This window comes from Maniola jurtina, chromosome 4 (genome assembly GCF_905333055.1).
Source record: "Maniola jurtina chromosome 4, ilManJurt1.1, whole genome shotgun sequence".
Taxonomy (NCBI): domain Eukaryota; kingdom Metazoa; phylum Arthropoda; class Insecta; order Lepidoptera; family Nymphalidae; genus Maniola; species Maniola jurtina.
Window position 1 is genome coordinate 13,105,872 of NC_060032.1, and position 16,141 is coordinate 13,122,012.

Below are 16,141 nucleotides of genomic sequence, written 5' to 3' on the forward strand. Positions count from 1 at the left end.
AAAATTGGAGTGTCAGATTGCCATTCCATCTGACTATGAGAGTGAGGGAACAGACAATGCTAGTGCACACCTTTGTGCATTACCTACTTATAAGATTATTGTGCCTATTAAAAATATTTACCACTTACGTTATTCAAACTCATGCGTGTATCTCAATTTTTTTTTTATACGAGGTCGGGAAGTACTCGTAGGTAGGTCATTAATTCATTACCTGTAACAAACGAGCTGACATTCGTGAGCCCGAGCAGTAGGCCAGCGTTTTTAATACCCACGTGGACGAAGTCGTAGGAAAACTATAGTTTGTGATTATATTATGAAGATACAACTTTGAAAAGGTCATTTTCATTTTTGGATTATATAAAAATACTGTACTTATGTGCATACAGCAGGATTAAATGATTTGTGATATTTATGATTAGGAAATTTTTTATGTACGAGTAGGTAAGTAGCTATTATATCTAAATTAAATTTTAATTTTAAGACGCTCCATACTTCTATGTAAAATTAATGATTCTGTTTAAATAGATAATTGTTTAATATCTTCATTAATAACTACAACAGCTGCTAAAACACTGCCTAAGTATACGGTCTACACTCCCGTAGATAAAAAAAATCGTTTTTGTAGCTACTCATATTTATCGACTCATAAATCTGAGTGCGCGATTTATTTACTTACATTTCATTATGTAATCATTTGTTTATTATAATAAAACTTATCTAATAGTTATTGGTACCAAATGACGTATAAATATCTGTTTCCTCGATTTACCTACTTTATTATAATTTTTGTTATGCGTTTGTTTTCTACGATTAATTTTGATAGCGATATAAATTACATTTACATGCTAAATCGAGTGGTATTATCCAAGATCAAGCGATAACTGATAACTTTGGCAGTCCAGCCAACGATGCACTTGGGTTTTTTTTTCCTGTTATTATCTGCAATCAGTCGGGGGACTATAAGCAGATTATTTGGGCTTTTGAGATTTAAAACGGTAGAGCCATTGCTCCAACGTCCATCAGATTTCGAGCACGTCAGCTCGATTTAATTCTTTTAACTCTGGGGGCGGCTAGAAGTGAGTTGGCAAGTGGGTTTGGATGCTTGGCAAGACGAACTTTGTGGTTTTTGGAGTACTTGTTTATTTCCTCAGCAACAGTTGGCATATGAAAATACTGGTGTAATTCCTCGTTGCGTGTAAACCAGGGCGCGTCAGTTATTGTCCTTAGTATATTGTTGCACTTAGAAGGTGCATCGAAAAACAAATCACCTAATTCTTCGATTACTTGCCGGTATTTTTTCACGAATCACCGTAGAGCTTCATTTTATAAAATCAATTCAGTCAAAAACTTCTTAGGAAATCAGACTGGGAGTAAAAAATGAAAATTCCATTTTATCTCAAAATCGAATTTATTTTGCTCAATATATAAAAATATTTCAGTAGCTCTACAAAATAAAAGAATAGAATATCATTATAATACTTATTTATATAACAAAGAACGTAAAATTACAAAATATTGGACGTGATACCATTCTCTCTGTCCTTCTAATTTTTAATATAAAAATTATTCGGACCCACACAGACAAGCCTACTCTACTCCACAACATCGTACATACTTAATTATTATATCGATAAGAATAATATAATAGTTCTTACGTTGTAAGTGCGCACGTAGAAAATTAAGGCCCAGGCGCAAATTTCAATAACCGAGCCGGAGGCGAGAAATTTTGAATAGTAGATTACAGATCGCCTATCGCAAAACTAAACTGTTGCCAATGTTTTGTTGTTCTTACAAAACAAATGTTGGTAAAGGCGAAGACACATTACTGTGATGTTGTGTGTCGTGATACAAGTAAATCGATATCATATATTTTATAAGAATACGTGTGAACTATTTGTCGTGCCACTTTGACACTGACGCTCAAGACGCACTACGGTTTCTGGACCATCGCCTCAGATTGCGTTGCGACACCACAACGCAGTAATGTGTTCGCACCTTAGTAAACAAGATCACTAGCGCTGACTCTACAGCTAAGCGGAACGGACTGTTATTTTTTTTTTATTTAAAAATCCTAGAAATCAAAACCGCAAAATTTTCAATGTATAAAGTTTTTCTTTTGATAAAACATATTCAATAAAAAATTCTTTTTTTGCAATAAATGCAAAAAAGCAATAGTACCTACTAACTAAAAAGTAAAAACCTATTATTATCAGTTCATTAACTTTTAACACAAATAGATGCCACTGCATTTTCTTATTTTATTAGAATATAGGCATAAATAGATTGTGCGTTTAAAGATTATACAAAATTGAACTATAAAAGTTATGAAACTCAAAATATGAAAAATTTAAATGACACTTTTCTTAAAGACTGTTTTTTTTTTCTGTAAAAAAAAAGCTTTGAACAAAAATTTATTTTTAATAGATTCTCTTTAGGGTTCCCTATACGAAGATTGCCAACGGATGCCCTAGTGCTATTACTAAGGCTCCGCTGTCCGTCTTTTGTCCTTCGATTTCAAAATAACCGCGATGAAAATTAAAAGAAAAGTGTAATTTCTTGTACGGAACCCTTCGTGTGTGAGTCGGACTCGCACTTGGCCTATTTTTCATTAATTTTCTAGATTTAATTGCTTAATATAATCACAATAAATCAATAGCAATGGGATTAAGACAAAAAGTGGACTTGAAGATTAACCTATTCAAATTACAATTTAACGCGGAGGCAAAAATTACTGAGTAAGATTAGACTCAAAATTGCAGTCGTTTTAACTTTTTCCTTTTGTGATTAAAGGAGAACCAGGACTTCGTCTGTGTTGTTAGCTGGCGGGCGTGCTCTGCCTTTTTGGAGTGTTTTTTTTTTTGTTAAAACTGACTGGAAAGCGCTCTAAGGGGGTGCCGTGCGTATGTCGGCGAGCGCCGGCACAGACGGGGTCTATACTTGTATAGTTTCACTAACTTGTTACAAATAGCTACAAACTTGACATTGGCTAATCTTTGTAAAGCCAGACGAGAGAGAAAAAAAAACGGAGAACCACGGAAGAGCTTCCAAATTCCAGTTATATAAATGTCCACTATAATTATTATTATCAATCTGACAATATATTGCATTGCAAGAAATAACTGAAATCACAATTACAAATCTCAATAACCGTTTAAACTAAAAGTAGCATTTATGTGGCACATTTTCAAAACATTATGTTAGAACTATTACATAGGTACTTTCTTATATTATATGAGCTCAAATATTACAAACTAAAATTAGAATCAAAGTACTTGTGCCCGTATGATACAGTTATATTTATTAAAAAATATAAATATAATACTACTAACTCGTTTCTATTGTATTATTTTATATTGACGGAATATATTACAAATATCTATTGATATGATTAACATTATTGTATGAAACCCTGTCATACTTTTGTTTCATATAAAACAAAATTGCTTTTAAAGTAAAAATCTTTTTTATTACCGGCAAATAATATGTTTTTCTAATTTAAAAATATAATCTACAACAGATTTGTAATCTAAACTTAAATAAAACTACATTCTAGTACGATATTCATCTCTAAAATACTATAAAACAAAATATTTCTCTTCAAAAATTATTGCAACAAAACAATTTTTTTGCTTTAAGCAATTTTATCTTATTTTAACAATCGGCAGTGAATTACTGGTTTCAAAAGCTGACTTCTACAGCCTGAAAAAAGTGCTAACACGAAGCATAAAGTAAATATTATTATATTTAATCGGGTTTTAGTTCCAAACCGAGATTAAAATTTAAAAAAAATACTTTATGCCAAGTAGATATTGCACAAAAAAAAAAATCAAAACATAAATAATACTATACAATTACTATAATAATATAATTAAAGACGGAAAAGAAACAACAAAATAAAATATCGTCACCTTATGGTCAACGTGTCAGTATCTTTGTTTTGTTTTAATTAATAACTAAATAAACAAAGTTTCAAACTAAAATGAAAGTTTCACCTTCACATAATTACATCGCTTAAATTAAATTTTAAAAGTACATTATTAAGTAACTTAAACAAAATGGCAATGATTGCAAAAAGGGCCTCTCTAGAGCCTTAAATCACAGCTTACACAAAAAAAAATATACACGAATCTTACAAATATTACACTAACTACGATTTAGTACATTGCTATTTATTAAGTCCTATGTACGTAATGAACACGCAAATTTTGCATTACAGAATGAAATAACTATACCCTATCCGCGGAGTCAAGTTAATATAGCGCTTTCTCTACCTAATCCCATACAAAAACAGAGAGAGCGCTATGCTAACTTCATTCCGTGGATAATTCAGTATAGCTCTTTCTGTTACGTACCCATACAAATGATAGAGCCAAACAGAGAGAGCACTATATTCACTTCATTCCGCGGATAGGGTATAATAGTTAGGTGCCATCTCCAGGAACGAGAGAATCGCGGCAATTGTCTTGCCGTGTGACAAAATTCTATACAAACTCTATGGACTAATCTCCTATCGCGGCTATAGTTTGTATCTTTTGTCGCTCGGCGAGACTATTGCAGCAATTCTCTCGCCGTGGAGACGGCACCTTACCTTTTGGCAAAGCTGTGTACAATTAATATTATCCAGAATATTTCGTAGAAAAACTACAAAAATATATTTATATTTTCATAGACATCGATTACAGTCGCGTACAAATATTAGTTAAAAAAGTCTTTAACAAAGTTTTATCTAACTTTTTTATTGTTTTTTTACAAAACTTTTTTTTAAGTAAGCTGTGTATCAAAATAGATGATTGAGGACCTCATATTATTTGACTTAGCACTAACTGACCACGGTCATTTTTTAAGCATATCATACACGATCGCGAGTAAAATGACAACAATCAAATGGAAATATATTTCGAAAAAACGTAACTAAAACTACCTTGAAACGTGGACCCGCGCTTTAAATTCTTTTCATTATGTAGGTAGGTACAAAAATATTTACAGTTAAAATAGCATTTTTGAAAATTATCCTCAATTTTGGATTTAAACAACACTTTAGTTTTGGGAGAGTCAATACAATCTTTTTTAAACGCTACACCAGTATTTTTTTGAATATAAAAAGAATTACTTACTTAATATTATTCTAGCTGTTGAATATTGATGTTATAAATTTTAAAACTAAACTATGTTCGAGTAGATGGAGCAATTTTAATTCGTTGAAAAACGTTGATTTAAAACTTTTTGTATATTAATGACTCATACATTTTTATTATCATAGGTTTTTCTTGATCCCTTGGCCTTATTAAATATATTCTAATAAAAGCAAGTGGCAGTGTCAATTTTATAATTAGATTTCACCTTCAGAATGAAAATGATGAAAACGACAACGGAAAGGTACCTAACAAGATGAATGAAAAAAATAAGGTTAAATGTGTGAGTTGAATCAATTTATTTTCGAAAGTTACTAACTATCTTTATCTTGAAGTAAGTAACTCAATAAATAACACCGAAAAAAGTTTTACCAAAAAACGTAAATTTTGAGTTAGGTCACTTTGATTCTGATGGTGAAATACATTTTCTTTGCTTTTAAACATCAATACACAATTTAATATCGAATATCGACGGCTCTCTCAAGAAATTGCACACATGATTTAACTTTCTTATAAGAAAAAGAAAGAACTATCTTCGACAGATATTCCAAAAGCACAGTCAATTTAATAGATAAAAATATATTAATATTTACGCGTATGGAGTATTTGAAATGTAATTTTTGAGAGCTATGTACATAATGTATGAAATAAATGCATCATAATATTCAAATTTACAAAAATACACTCATGTTACAATCAATAAAAAGTTCGATAATTCAACCTATATGTTGGTATTATAATATTATTATTATAAAAAATTTATACATTTTAATAGTATAAATAATTCAACCTATAATCACCTATGGCTTATCGTACAACGAGGTCACAAGGCACAAGACACATTGCGGTAGAGTGGAAGCGACGTGACGCGTCATCGCATCGACGACGACGATATGGTCGCTATGCCCAAATTCTTATTAAGTGAACTGAACCCGTAATGTACGAATTTATGTGAAGCAAAACAAAAAAAGTTGTACGAATGCACGGCATCGCTTTGTTTTTGTTTCTTACGTATGTTATTTAGTAGGGAGTAGGGACGCGTTCAGTTCGCTGCAACTCTATCAAACATTTTCATTTCACTCTACTGCAATTTGCATTGACCCTTATAACACTTGTACTCGTAATTAATGCATTGAGCCTTAAAATACTTGCTAAATAAATAAATAAAACCGACTAATTGAATTATTATATTTATATTTTGCAATTTAAATATTTTTTTGTTACTTAACAAGTATCCTTTAGTAATTTTTACAGAAAAAGATTGTGCGATTTCTATAGGTTGAATGTTCGAGGACTAAAAATATACTAATATTTCGTGAGAAGCATACAAATATAATATTATCTCATGTTCATGAAAGCAGTCTTTGATTGAAGGCCGATTCACTCGGGACTTAGTTTTTAAAAGGCAATATCGTATTACACTTAGACAGTCGATTGTTTATTTATTGTTCCTTTCTCATAAGCTACTAAGTAAATTCATTTAGCGAAGGTCCAAGCATCTTTATGTTGTGGCTTATCGTTAATCTACAATATAGTCTGTGCGCTGAGTATGAGATTTTAGATCAAATCAACGTTAATAAGATTCGAACGTCGAAACACTGCGTTAAAGTAAAATGGACCTTAACCGCCTTGTATTTAAGATCACGTTCTTCCATACAGCGAGCGCTTTACGAAGAACTATGCAAAAATAAAATCAGTCATACTGAATTTTTTACTTATATCAAGAATCTTTAGATCCTATTTACTCTGACATTATTGTGGTTCGACGCTCGAATTATATTATTAGATGTAAAATCTCATATTATTAAGCACTACAGAGGCGCTCTGATGCGCTCCGATTCTTCACCATTGCGTTACAACTTGCAACATACCACAACACAGCAATGTGTTATCACCTTCATTCTCTACTTTTCCAATATAATAAACGGCGAGCATAGCATTCAAGGCAGGCAACATTTTCTAAAAATGTGAGGACTAGAGTACATACCTAATTCATTATTCAATTGAAAATTAATTGGATAAATACAGAACAACTCTGTAAGTATGCATAGATCAGTGAGCTAGCACCAACATTGCGACTATTACAATAATTATTTATTAATGTTATTGGCTGAATTTATGGTAAACCAGATATGCATTTTAGACAAAAACGTACAAGTTTTAGCAAATCACGAGTGATTGCAATCATCTAAACAGAATGCACTATAGCGGCAAAAATGCCATATCTAAATTCAGCCAATTGTAGCAATGTGACAATCACAACGTCCATGACAGTCCTGCTATACACGGTGAAATAGTGGTTTTACACCGGAATTCATAGTCAACATAGGGGCTTTTTCAGAAGACAATTCAGACATGTGTCCTACACAACGTAAGCATTGCATAGAGGTTGAATATAACACATGTCGTTTGAATCGTCCTCTAAAGAAACCCCTATCTTTCCTATGAATTCCAGTGTTAGAGCTGTGGCTAAGTGAATCGCCTTTAGCAGTACCATCGAATATACTTGTTTGTTTTGGAAAACTATGTACTTTTTGTTTGGATGAAAAATATCTTGACACACACTCGAATCTGTGAGAAACATTAGTAGCGCCACGTGACAACCACGCTGTTCTGAGACAGAGCGACGCGGTGCGGTATTACCTACTATTGGTTCGCAAATTTTTCTCGATTCAATTAGTTTAGGACTAGGGTCAATATAAATGGCGAAATGTATGTACCACTTAGCACGTTTCATTTAGCCATGGCTCTCAAACCACAAAAATTTCACAGAGTATTTCATATATTGAAACCACAAAATGCATGGACACCTTTAAAACTTTCACTGTGTATTTCATATATTGAAACCACAAAATACGTGGACACAATATTCTCCTGAAGTTCAAGTTCTACGGATCAGTGAGCAACCTTAGAGCTTCCAAAACGGTCAAGCGGCTTGACGTCAATCATGTACATTTTTGCTTGAGTCAAGCATTTTGACCGTTTACAATGTTTGCATTTGCTTGACTTGACTCAAGCACTAAGCTTGAGTCAAGCATTTACGTGCATGACGGTGATTGATGCGATTTTATAGTTTTGCTTGATGCGACGTTCGGGCAGCGTTCGAGAAATGAGAACAGTGCCGTGAGCTTGATCAAGCTACTTTACAGACCGCATCAAGCTTTTTTTTAATTTACAAGACTAGCGCTTGGCTGCAATCAGATAGGCTAACAAGTGATGATGCAGCCTAAGATGGAGCGCGCTTGCCTAGAAGCTCGTATCAAGCTGCTTGATCAAGCAAAACAAATCTACGTGCATGACGTCAAGCCGCCTGACCGGAAGCCCTTAACTGTCATTATTAAAAAGTAATGTCATTAAAGGCTTATCTATTTTACTTAGTCTCGTTCGTACTTGAGCAATGTTTCACTTGGTCAGACTGTGGACTACGGGGTCAGTGGTCGCCTCGGAGCAGCTCCATTAAGAGGTTGAAACTGGGCCCCTCCCCGTCTTTGCCCTTGTTGGCAGGATTGAGCATTTCTTTGCCGACTTGCATGAAGAACTGTGGGAAGAAATAAAAAAAAATATTTAAGAATTAGGACATTCATCTTATGACTGTTCACCTCTATCTACTTAGACAATATACTATAAAAAATGAAGAAAGGAGTTTGTGTATGTATATATGGAAGATAATCCACGGAACCACCGCAGCTACTTGGCTAGACTCCTTTTGTGTGGATTTAGACCTCATATGAACTATACGGAAATACGCAGCAAGAGTTCACCGAACTTGGCGGGCGTGTCGGGCGAGTATGTCGCTGTGTACGCTTGAAGCGCTGCAAGCGTACACGGCGACACCTTTACTTGAGACGCTTGCACTTTTCCTTCAATACTCAACCTTAATTCCTCAACGATAAGGTATATAATCACCTGGCAAGTTCGTTGCAGTTCGGGAATACGCAGCAAAAGCTCTCCGAACTTTGCAGGCGTGTCGGGCGAGTGCGCCGCCGTGTACGCTTGAAGCGCCGCAAGCGCTTTTTCTTGAGACGCACGCACTTTTTCCGCTTCACGAAGTTCTGGAGCATCTGACAAAAAAGAAAGGCAAAGATGGTAGACAGTCTAGAATTTTGGCATTATATCACACACTGACCTATGCTCACGACTTTGTCCGCGTACACTACACAAATTCCGAACTTGTTAGATCATTTTTTCAGTCAGTCACCTTTTGATTATTTAGATTTACAGCCTTTTTTCTATCCGATAAGTATTTCTATTTCCGCTTTTCATTAAATTCTACTAATCTAACAAAAAATGTTGCATTATGCATCAAACTTTTCAAAAGGAACAAATCTTCCTAACCTATAACTCTTCTATATTATAATCCCTATCTAAAGCCTAACAATGTGGAGTATAAATGTTTACCTGAAGTGAGCAGTACGATGACCTTGAGCGCAACATATTCGTATCGGTCAACCCGTAGCCTCCTCAAATGGTCCGTGAAGCTGAGCATTCGTTCTATACATGGCGTCAGACCATATCTGTAAAAAAATTAATACTTTAACTAGTGCAAGGAGGACTATTGGGGCCTTTACTTTTTCTAATATTTACTAGTGATATAGCTGTTACTAAACTCAATTTTAAAATACTCTTCATTTATGAAACTTTCAGTTCTAAGAGCTCGTTTACATAAGAGAGAAATAAGGACGAAAGATTTTATTCCAAGGAATCAGAGGAGAGTCCAGAGTCGAACTCCCAAACAGGAAGCTAAAGCATCCCGTGTATGTGCTCCCGGAACCAGACATGTCCAAAAACGAGGATCTGGTAAAAGAACTAACTTGGCACTTTGGTGCAGGGTGATGCCACGACCGCCACCAACGCGCACCTCCCCCGGCGTGCTGACCCCGCGGTAGCAGCACGACAGCACCAGCAGCTCGCACCAGCTGTTGATCAGGAGACAGATCTGGTCGTCGATCTGCAAATAAAAGACAAAATGTTTAAGAATCTGGTTAAGAAATTTTTAATTCAACAGGACTTTCAAGACATTTGTCAGAGAACTTTGCAAAAAGTCTAGATCTTGTCTTGTGAAGGAAAGCCTTGTCTTCATATGATTTATAAAAAAGGATTAGCGGTAATTGAACAGAGTTATTGTTAAATAAGTGGTATATGTTTCTTACATAAGGCAAACAGAAGTATGAATCACAAAGACAACTTTCGATAAAGCTGAATAGAATCAAATCCTAACACGCTAGAACAAGTCAGAAAAAATTACAAGTAGACCAAAAAAGACCTGAAAGATCCTCTCAAATTCTAGTAACCTGGGATAAGATTGCAGAGAATTACTTCGACCGATTTAGAAACGAAAACGGGTTGTCAAAAGCATTTTTAAGCCATCAACACCCATAAACCAGGTTCACCATCGTCCTTAAAACCATGTTCACATCACATCATCACTGTTTTCTCCTGCTCTGTTTCTTGCAAGGATTTCCACAGAACACTGTCTTGTACCGTGCGAGCGGCTCTCAACGACTCTTTTGAAAATCGAAATTGCCCGTCCAAGTGGGAAGAAACTCACCGATATGTTCTTGAAGAGCGGCAGACTCTTGCACCATTTGACGATCTTGTAGAGGCGGTGATCGGCGATGTTGCACAGGTCGGCGAGGAAGTCCGCACTAGAGTTCTGCGCGGTGATGCCACTGGCTGCCAGCAGCGGGTTGGCGGACGGGCTGCCGGTGGACTTGCTCATGCGACTGAGTTCCGACTCGTTGTATTGCCATAAATGTTCCACATCCATTATTTCCTTTAAAAAATATTTATTGAATGCACTTAACCCTTTAAGAAGAAGAAGAATACCTTTATGTCTCATCAAACTACACAACATTTTATTCGCGCTCAAAAAGGATGCACCGGATTTGACTATTTGGATAGTGAAGTGAAACACATATACTCGTAACCTGATTCAGTAGTAACTTTATACACACCGCAAATAACTACTCCTCTATAGCGGGTCAATTTAAGAACAATCTTTACTGAACGAATTCAGATATTACGACAAGCTTAAAAAGCAAGTTTTTAGTATTCAAAGGACTGGTCTTGTGGGAGGCATCGGTCAGGGCTAGCTATCGCTCATTTATCGAGTTTTCTCTCGCATAACATGCCAGGTCATGTTGGCAACCAATACAAAATTTGCTAATGTTTAAGTAAGTAGTTTGAGTTACCTGCAATAATGGGGGTATGTCAGGCGTAAGTCGGCTGTTGCTTGATTCCCCTCGACTGCTGTACGACCCAGGGCCATTTACCTGATTTATTTATTATTATTATTTTATTTATTATTTTATTTATTATTATTTACATTAAAAATATACAGAGAATTTTTGTTACAGTCAGAATGATAGATAAAATGATAGATAAGATTTTAAACATATTGTGGGCTATTTTGATGACTGAGCAACTTGAATGATGAGCGTTTGCTTCTTGGAAACTTACGCAAGTGAGGCTGGATGCGTGCCGGAGCGTGGTCGGCGCGTGCGCAGAGAGTAAGGAGCCCGTAGAGGCGGCGCCCGAGAGCGTGTATGAACACTGATACGTTGAGCGACCTCCGCGAGTCCTGTCTTCTCTTATTGCTGCAAAAGTGATAATACTTTTTAGGTTTTTTAATAACCTAGATTGAACAAAATGATCTTATAGTGTCATCAGTGAATGCACTTAGATCTTTCTCACAGTTTTTCATTTATCTCAGTTTAAAGCTGATTGCAAATCGAAGAACCAAAAGATGCTAAAGCATTTTTTTTTTTGAGAAGGCCAGCTTTTAGATATATCGTACGCATGGATTTAGATTTTTTAGTCCCGTAGGAACTCTTTATGTCTCAAAAGTAGCCTATGTCAGTCTCCAGGTCTTCAACTATATCCATGTAAAAAGCCAGGTCAATCCGTTGCTCTGTTGCAGCGTGATTGAAAGACAAACCAACAAACACAATTTCGCATTTATGGTAGTAATTATTAGGTAATAACATGCTATCCTTGCTCGGTATATTACTTTATAGATTGTTAATCATTGTTAGGCCTACCTTCAAGTTTCATCCCACATCCCAGACACTTGTCAAATCGGCAAGCGGGGCACTTTTTCCTAGTGGCCACGGTAACTGGACAGTTGCCGCCTCGAAGACACATGTAGTTCTTGCGATTCTGCACCGTTCGCTTGAAGAAACCTTTACACGACTCGCATGAGAAGATGCCGTAGTGGAAACCGCTTATCTTGTCACCGCAGATTGGGCACGGACTGTGAACAATAGAAAATTACGATACGTTTCACAAAAAGTACTACAAAATTTAGTAAAGGAAGCCGCAATTTTTTTTTTTTTTGAGGAATTTCATGTTATTCATGACTGAAATTCCTCTTTCCCCTCCAACTAAGCGTAAAGCGTTTGCTAGGAGGCGCCGCTGGCTGGGTTGCGCGAACGTATTTGGCCCAGCCACCAAGTGATGCGTGGAACACCATGGGGATTTAGTCGGTAAAAGTCCAACATAACCTTCCTATATGCATGTGGAAGGAAAAAAGAGGAGAGGTGACAAAAGAAAACGTGGATGGATTGCGTGAAAGAGGATATGCGTATAAAAGGGGTGGATGACAGAAGGGAGTGGAACAAGAAGACATGTTATGTCGACCGCGCGTAGCGTGAGATAAGGTCAGGAATAAGAAGAATGGGTATTAGAATATGTCGCCTACCTGTTGATGAGCTGCTGCCTGCTGATACCCTGGTGATGATGGAGTCGATCGTCAGTCGTGTCAGTGTCGTCATCGTGCGCGGGCGACGCCGGGAACACGGCTGCCTCTCGGTATACCACGTGCGGATGCCGGCTCTGGAATATCATAAAGTTTTTTTTTAAATTCCATTACAAGTTAGCCCTTGATCCCTTGGTGGTAAGTAATGATGTCGTTTAAGATGAAAGCGGGCTATCTTGGAAAAGGTATGGCAGTTTTATTGAACCCAAACCGCTAACAAATTCAATGCGGCGTCGCACAGAAACGTTGAATCGCTTGGCGGCACGATTTATATCAAAAACAATGGCTACTTTTTAATTTCTAGTTCAGCTCTTGACTACAATCAAACCTGCTGCCAAGTGATGATGCAATACCTTAGGTTTAGTGGCTTGCCTAGAAGATGTCTATTCACTCTTAATTTGAATTATATTATTATCTCGTGAAACAGACAGAAGTGAAGAGAAAAATAAAGCCTATCCTAGCAATTTCAAGTGGAAATAAGAAAGCAAATAAATGGCTTTGTTGATGCTTCCCGTTTGTCAAAAATACCAGCGATTGTTATACCTGGTATAGTTGGTGCCAGTTTACAATAAAGATCTGATCAGATCGACTGTTGTACACGTTGGGAATATGATATAGGAATGTACCTGCACTGGGGAATGTGTGGGCGAGAACTCGGAGCTGTAGGAGTAACACGACGAGTGGGAGGCGTCGCTGTTGTTGCGCGACAGAGACGGCGTGTAGTGCCGCGACGGACGCGGGCTGGCCGACGGACTGCTGTACACACTGCAAATATGGGGCTATTAATAATACACATGAAAAGGAGAATGTGTGGACGAGAACTAGAAATATGTGGTCAAGAACTCGGAAACAAGAACAATCTTTATAAGAAACAGGCACATATTACGCAAACGACCGCGCAAATAAATTATACTATGTACCTATGCGTGTACATAGAATGTACGGCGGAGTCAGTGCTAGCGCTGGACTGCACTCGCGGAAGCCGCCCCAACAATGGAGACCCGTGCAGGCCCAGCAACTTGTCCATGCCCACTGATGGCTCACATTTCAACTCTGCAAAGAAGATAATACTTTAGTGAAGGTGAAGGGATGGAAAAGAAAGCGGGGTTTAATCTAAAATCTTCTAAACGTAACGTTTTCAACTCGACTCCAAGACGTAGTCAAGAAAAATTCAATTTACTAGCCCAAAAAAGGGCTTGTTAGAGAAAATGGTCAATCAGCCAATTAGAGATAGAGAGAAGAGTACTTCCAGATAATTGCTGCAGTTTCATTCTTGTTGGTTAAGTAAAAGGTTATAATATCTCCTACAGACTGAAGAGAGCTAAGTTGGCACTTCTTTTGGGAGAAGACGTCGTTTCGTCTCCATAAGAGTCCAAAAGAGAGGAAGAGTTTCTTTCTTAACTGTCAAGTTCTGAACTCAGGGGTGTGTGCTACAGAAGACTCGAACTGATTGGAATTAATACATTATCAACGCAGAGGGGGGCAGGCGAGAAAGAGATTGAGAATGCGAGGAGAAGGAGTCTTACCTGATAGCATCTCTTTCTTGATGGTCAAGTTCTGAACTTCTGGATTGTGTGGTAGAGGCGTCTCGTACTGGTCGGAGAGAGCAGATTTGGCACTACTTGTGGGAGAAGATGGCCGCCTGGCTAGAGTAAGCGACGCGTTGTCTGTTAACACTGATATCTGTAAAAAAAACTTCTTTAAAGTATATGGACGTATGACCAGAAACCGCATCATGTATCATGTCTCAGCTTTGTTTTAATCTTTTAAACTTATTCACTTAATCTAATTTAAGATGATGTTACCACAAAAGTTGTGCAATGTACGCAAATAACTGAACCAGTAAAGGATATCGAACCAAAAGCGCCATCAGCCATCCCTTATGTCGCGCCTCACTTCGTGCCACTAATTAGATTGAAAAATCATCTACTGCGCAGGTTAAAGAATACGACTTACCCTGTTCATACTAAGACTCCGTTGATGCGACTGCAGAGGCACTGTGTACTTGAGGTCTAGAACGCGCTGGTCGTCCAAGCTCTGGAAGGCTTCCGTTTTGAGGGGTTCAGTCTTGATGGTCACATTGCGGAGCGTGTCTATGGAGTCGCGCGACGATTGCAGGTCGAGGGAGCTGCTGTTTTCATCTAAAACAGATAGTACATAGTTTCATTAAGCGACATTGTTATTACTGAGGCCTCATTCAGACGTAATGCCCCAGCGTGAGGCAGCCTAATGAACTTTTTTATTTATAGGTACTTATATTCATTAAACTTATACAATATACAGGGCATTTTTTATAACGTTCAGTGCCACAAAAACCACAGTCGGTTTTACCGGACACTGCGTTAACTTATGATATCTGAGACCTTAGTGCAAGATTTTACATTTCTCCAACTTTAACAGAACTTGACAGTCAAAATACTTTAGCGTTAAAGCAAAATGGACCTTGATAGCCTTGTATTAAAGCTCCAGTTCGTCAATTTTACAACCAGCGCTCCAAGCGGAAACTTTGCTAGACTAAAATCAGTGGTACTGAATATTTGATCCCACCAAAAACATTTCATGTAAAAAGGTAGCCAAGACTCACAAGTTCATAATGTTTTCACTGTTAAAAAGTTATGAGATCTCTAGTAGAGCCAAGCCCCTAGCTGAGCTTAGATTTGTGCTGGCCATGGGAGCTATCCCAAGTCCAAAGTATATAGCTTTTAAATGTTCTTGACTATATGACATTTATAACAATAAATAACAAATCACTCTACTTACAAGCTCTGATTCTACAAACCCTACATCTTGGTAAAAAAGGACGGCTTGGCCGTTTAATATTCGTAAAACTAATACATGACATAACATATTTTAAGGCCATAAGGAATAGTTTGTTCGACAATTACTAATTTGTATTGTACTTCGTGATGGTCGCAGAAGCTATTCCGGGCTTAAATGTTATTTCAGATAAAAAATCCACGAACTGTAAACGGCCAAGCCGTACTTTTTTACCAAGATATAGGGTTTGTAGAATCAGAGCTTGTTAGTAGAGTGATTTGTTATTTATTGTTATAAATGTCATATAGTCAAGAACATTTAAAAGCTATATACTTTGGACTTGGGATAGCTCCCATGGCCAGCACAAATCTAAGCTCAGCTAGGGGCTTGGCTCTACTAGAGATCTCATAACTTTTTAACAGTGAAAACATTATGAACTTGTGAGTCTTGGCTACCTTTTTACATGAAATGTTTTTGGTGGGATTTCATTTCTTTT

General features: G+C 36.9%; 1 protein-coding gene and 1 long non-coding RNA gene across 3 annotated transcripts in view; both read right to left on the reverse strand.

Moving 5' to 3' along the window:
• Nucleotides 1-3,614: 3,614 nt before the first annotated feature.
• LOC123864099 lies at nucleotides 3,615-6,173 on the reverse strand. The gene is made up of 2 exons (XR_006795700.1): nucleotides 5,923-6,173; nucleotides 3,615-5,853 (listed from the first exon to the last, which is right to left on the reverse strand). It is a non-coding gene; the product is annotated as an uncharacterized LOC123864099 (long non-coding RNA).
• A 2,233-nt stretch (nucleotides 6,174-8,406) lies between these two features.
• LOC123881297 (nuclear hormone receptor FTZ-F1 beta) overlaps nucleotides 8,407-16,141 on the reverse strand; it is a 55,292-nt gene continuing 47,557 nt past the window's right edge. The window contains exons 2-14 of one of the 2 annotated variants that reach the window (XM_045930006.1): nucleotides 14,845-15,029; nucleotides 14,415-14,571; nucleotides 13,809-13,941; nucleotides 13,515-13,653; nucleotides 12,832-12,965; nucleotides 12,173-12,384; nucleotides 11,592-11,728; nucleotides 11,324-11,404; nucleotides 10,681-10,905; nucleotides 9,944-10,080; nucleotides 9,531-9,646; nucleotides 9,039-9,193; nucleotides 8,407-8,670 (exon numbers count right to left, since the gene is read on the reverse strand). In XM_045930006.1, coding sequence (XP_045785962.1) covers nucleotides 8,563-8,670; nucleotides 9,039-9,193; nucleotides 9,531-9,646; nucleotides 9,944-10,080; nucleotides 10,681-10,905; nucleotides 11,324-11,404; nucleotides 11,592-11,728; nucleotides 12,173-12,384; nucleotides 12,832-12,965; nucleotides 13,515-13,653; nucleotides 13,809-13,941; nucleotides 14,415-14,571; nucleotides 14,845-15,029 — 1,919 coding nt within the window. In that variant the 3' untranslated portion in view covers nucleotides 8,407-8,562. The remainder of the gene's footprint in view (nucleotides 8,671-9,038; nucleotides 9,194-9,530; nucleotides 9,647-9,943; nucleotides 10,081-10,680; nucleotides 10,906-11,323; nucleotides 11,405-11,591; nucleotides 11,729-12,172; nucleotides 12,385-12,831; nucleotides 12,966-13,514; nucleotides 13,654-13,808; nucleotides 13,942-14,414; nucleotides 14,572-14,844; nucleotides 15,030-16,141) is intronic. The other variant, XM_045930005.1, reaches the window with a different exon arrangement.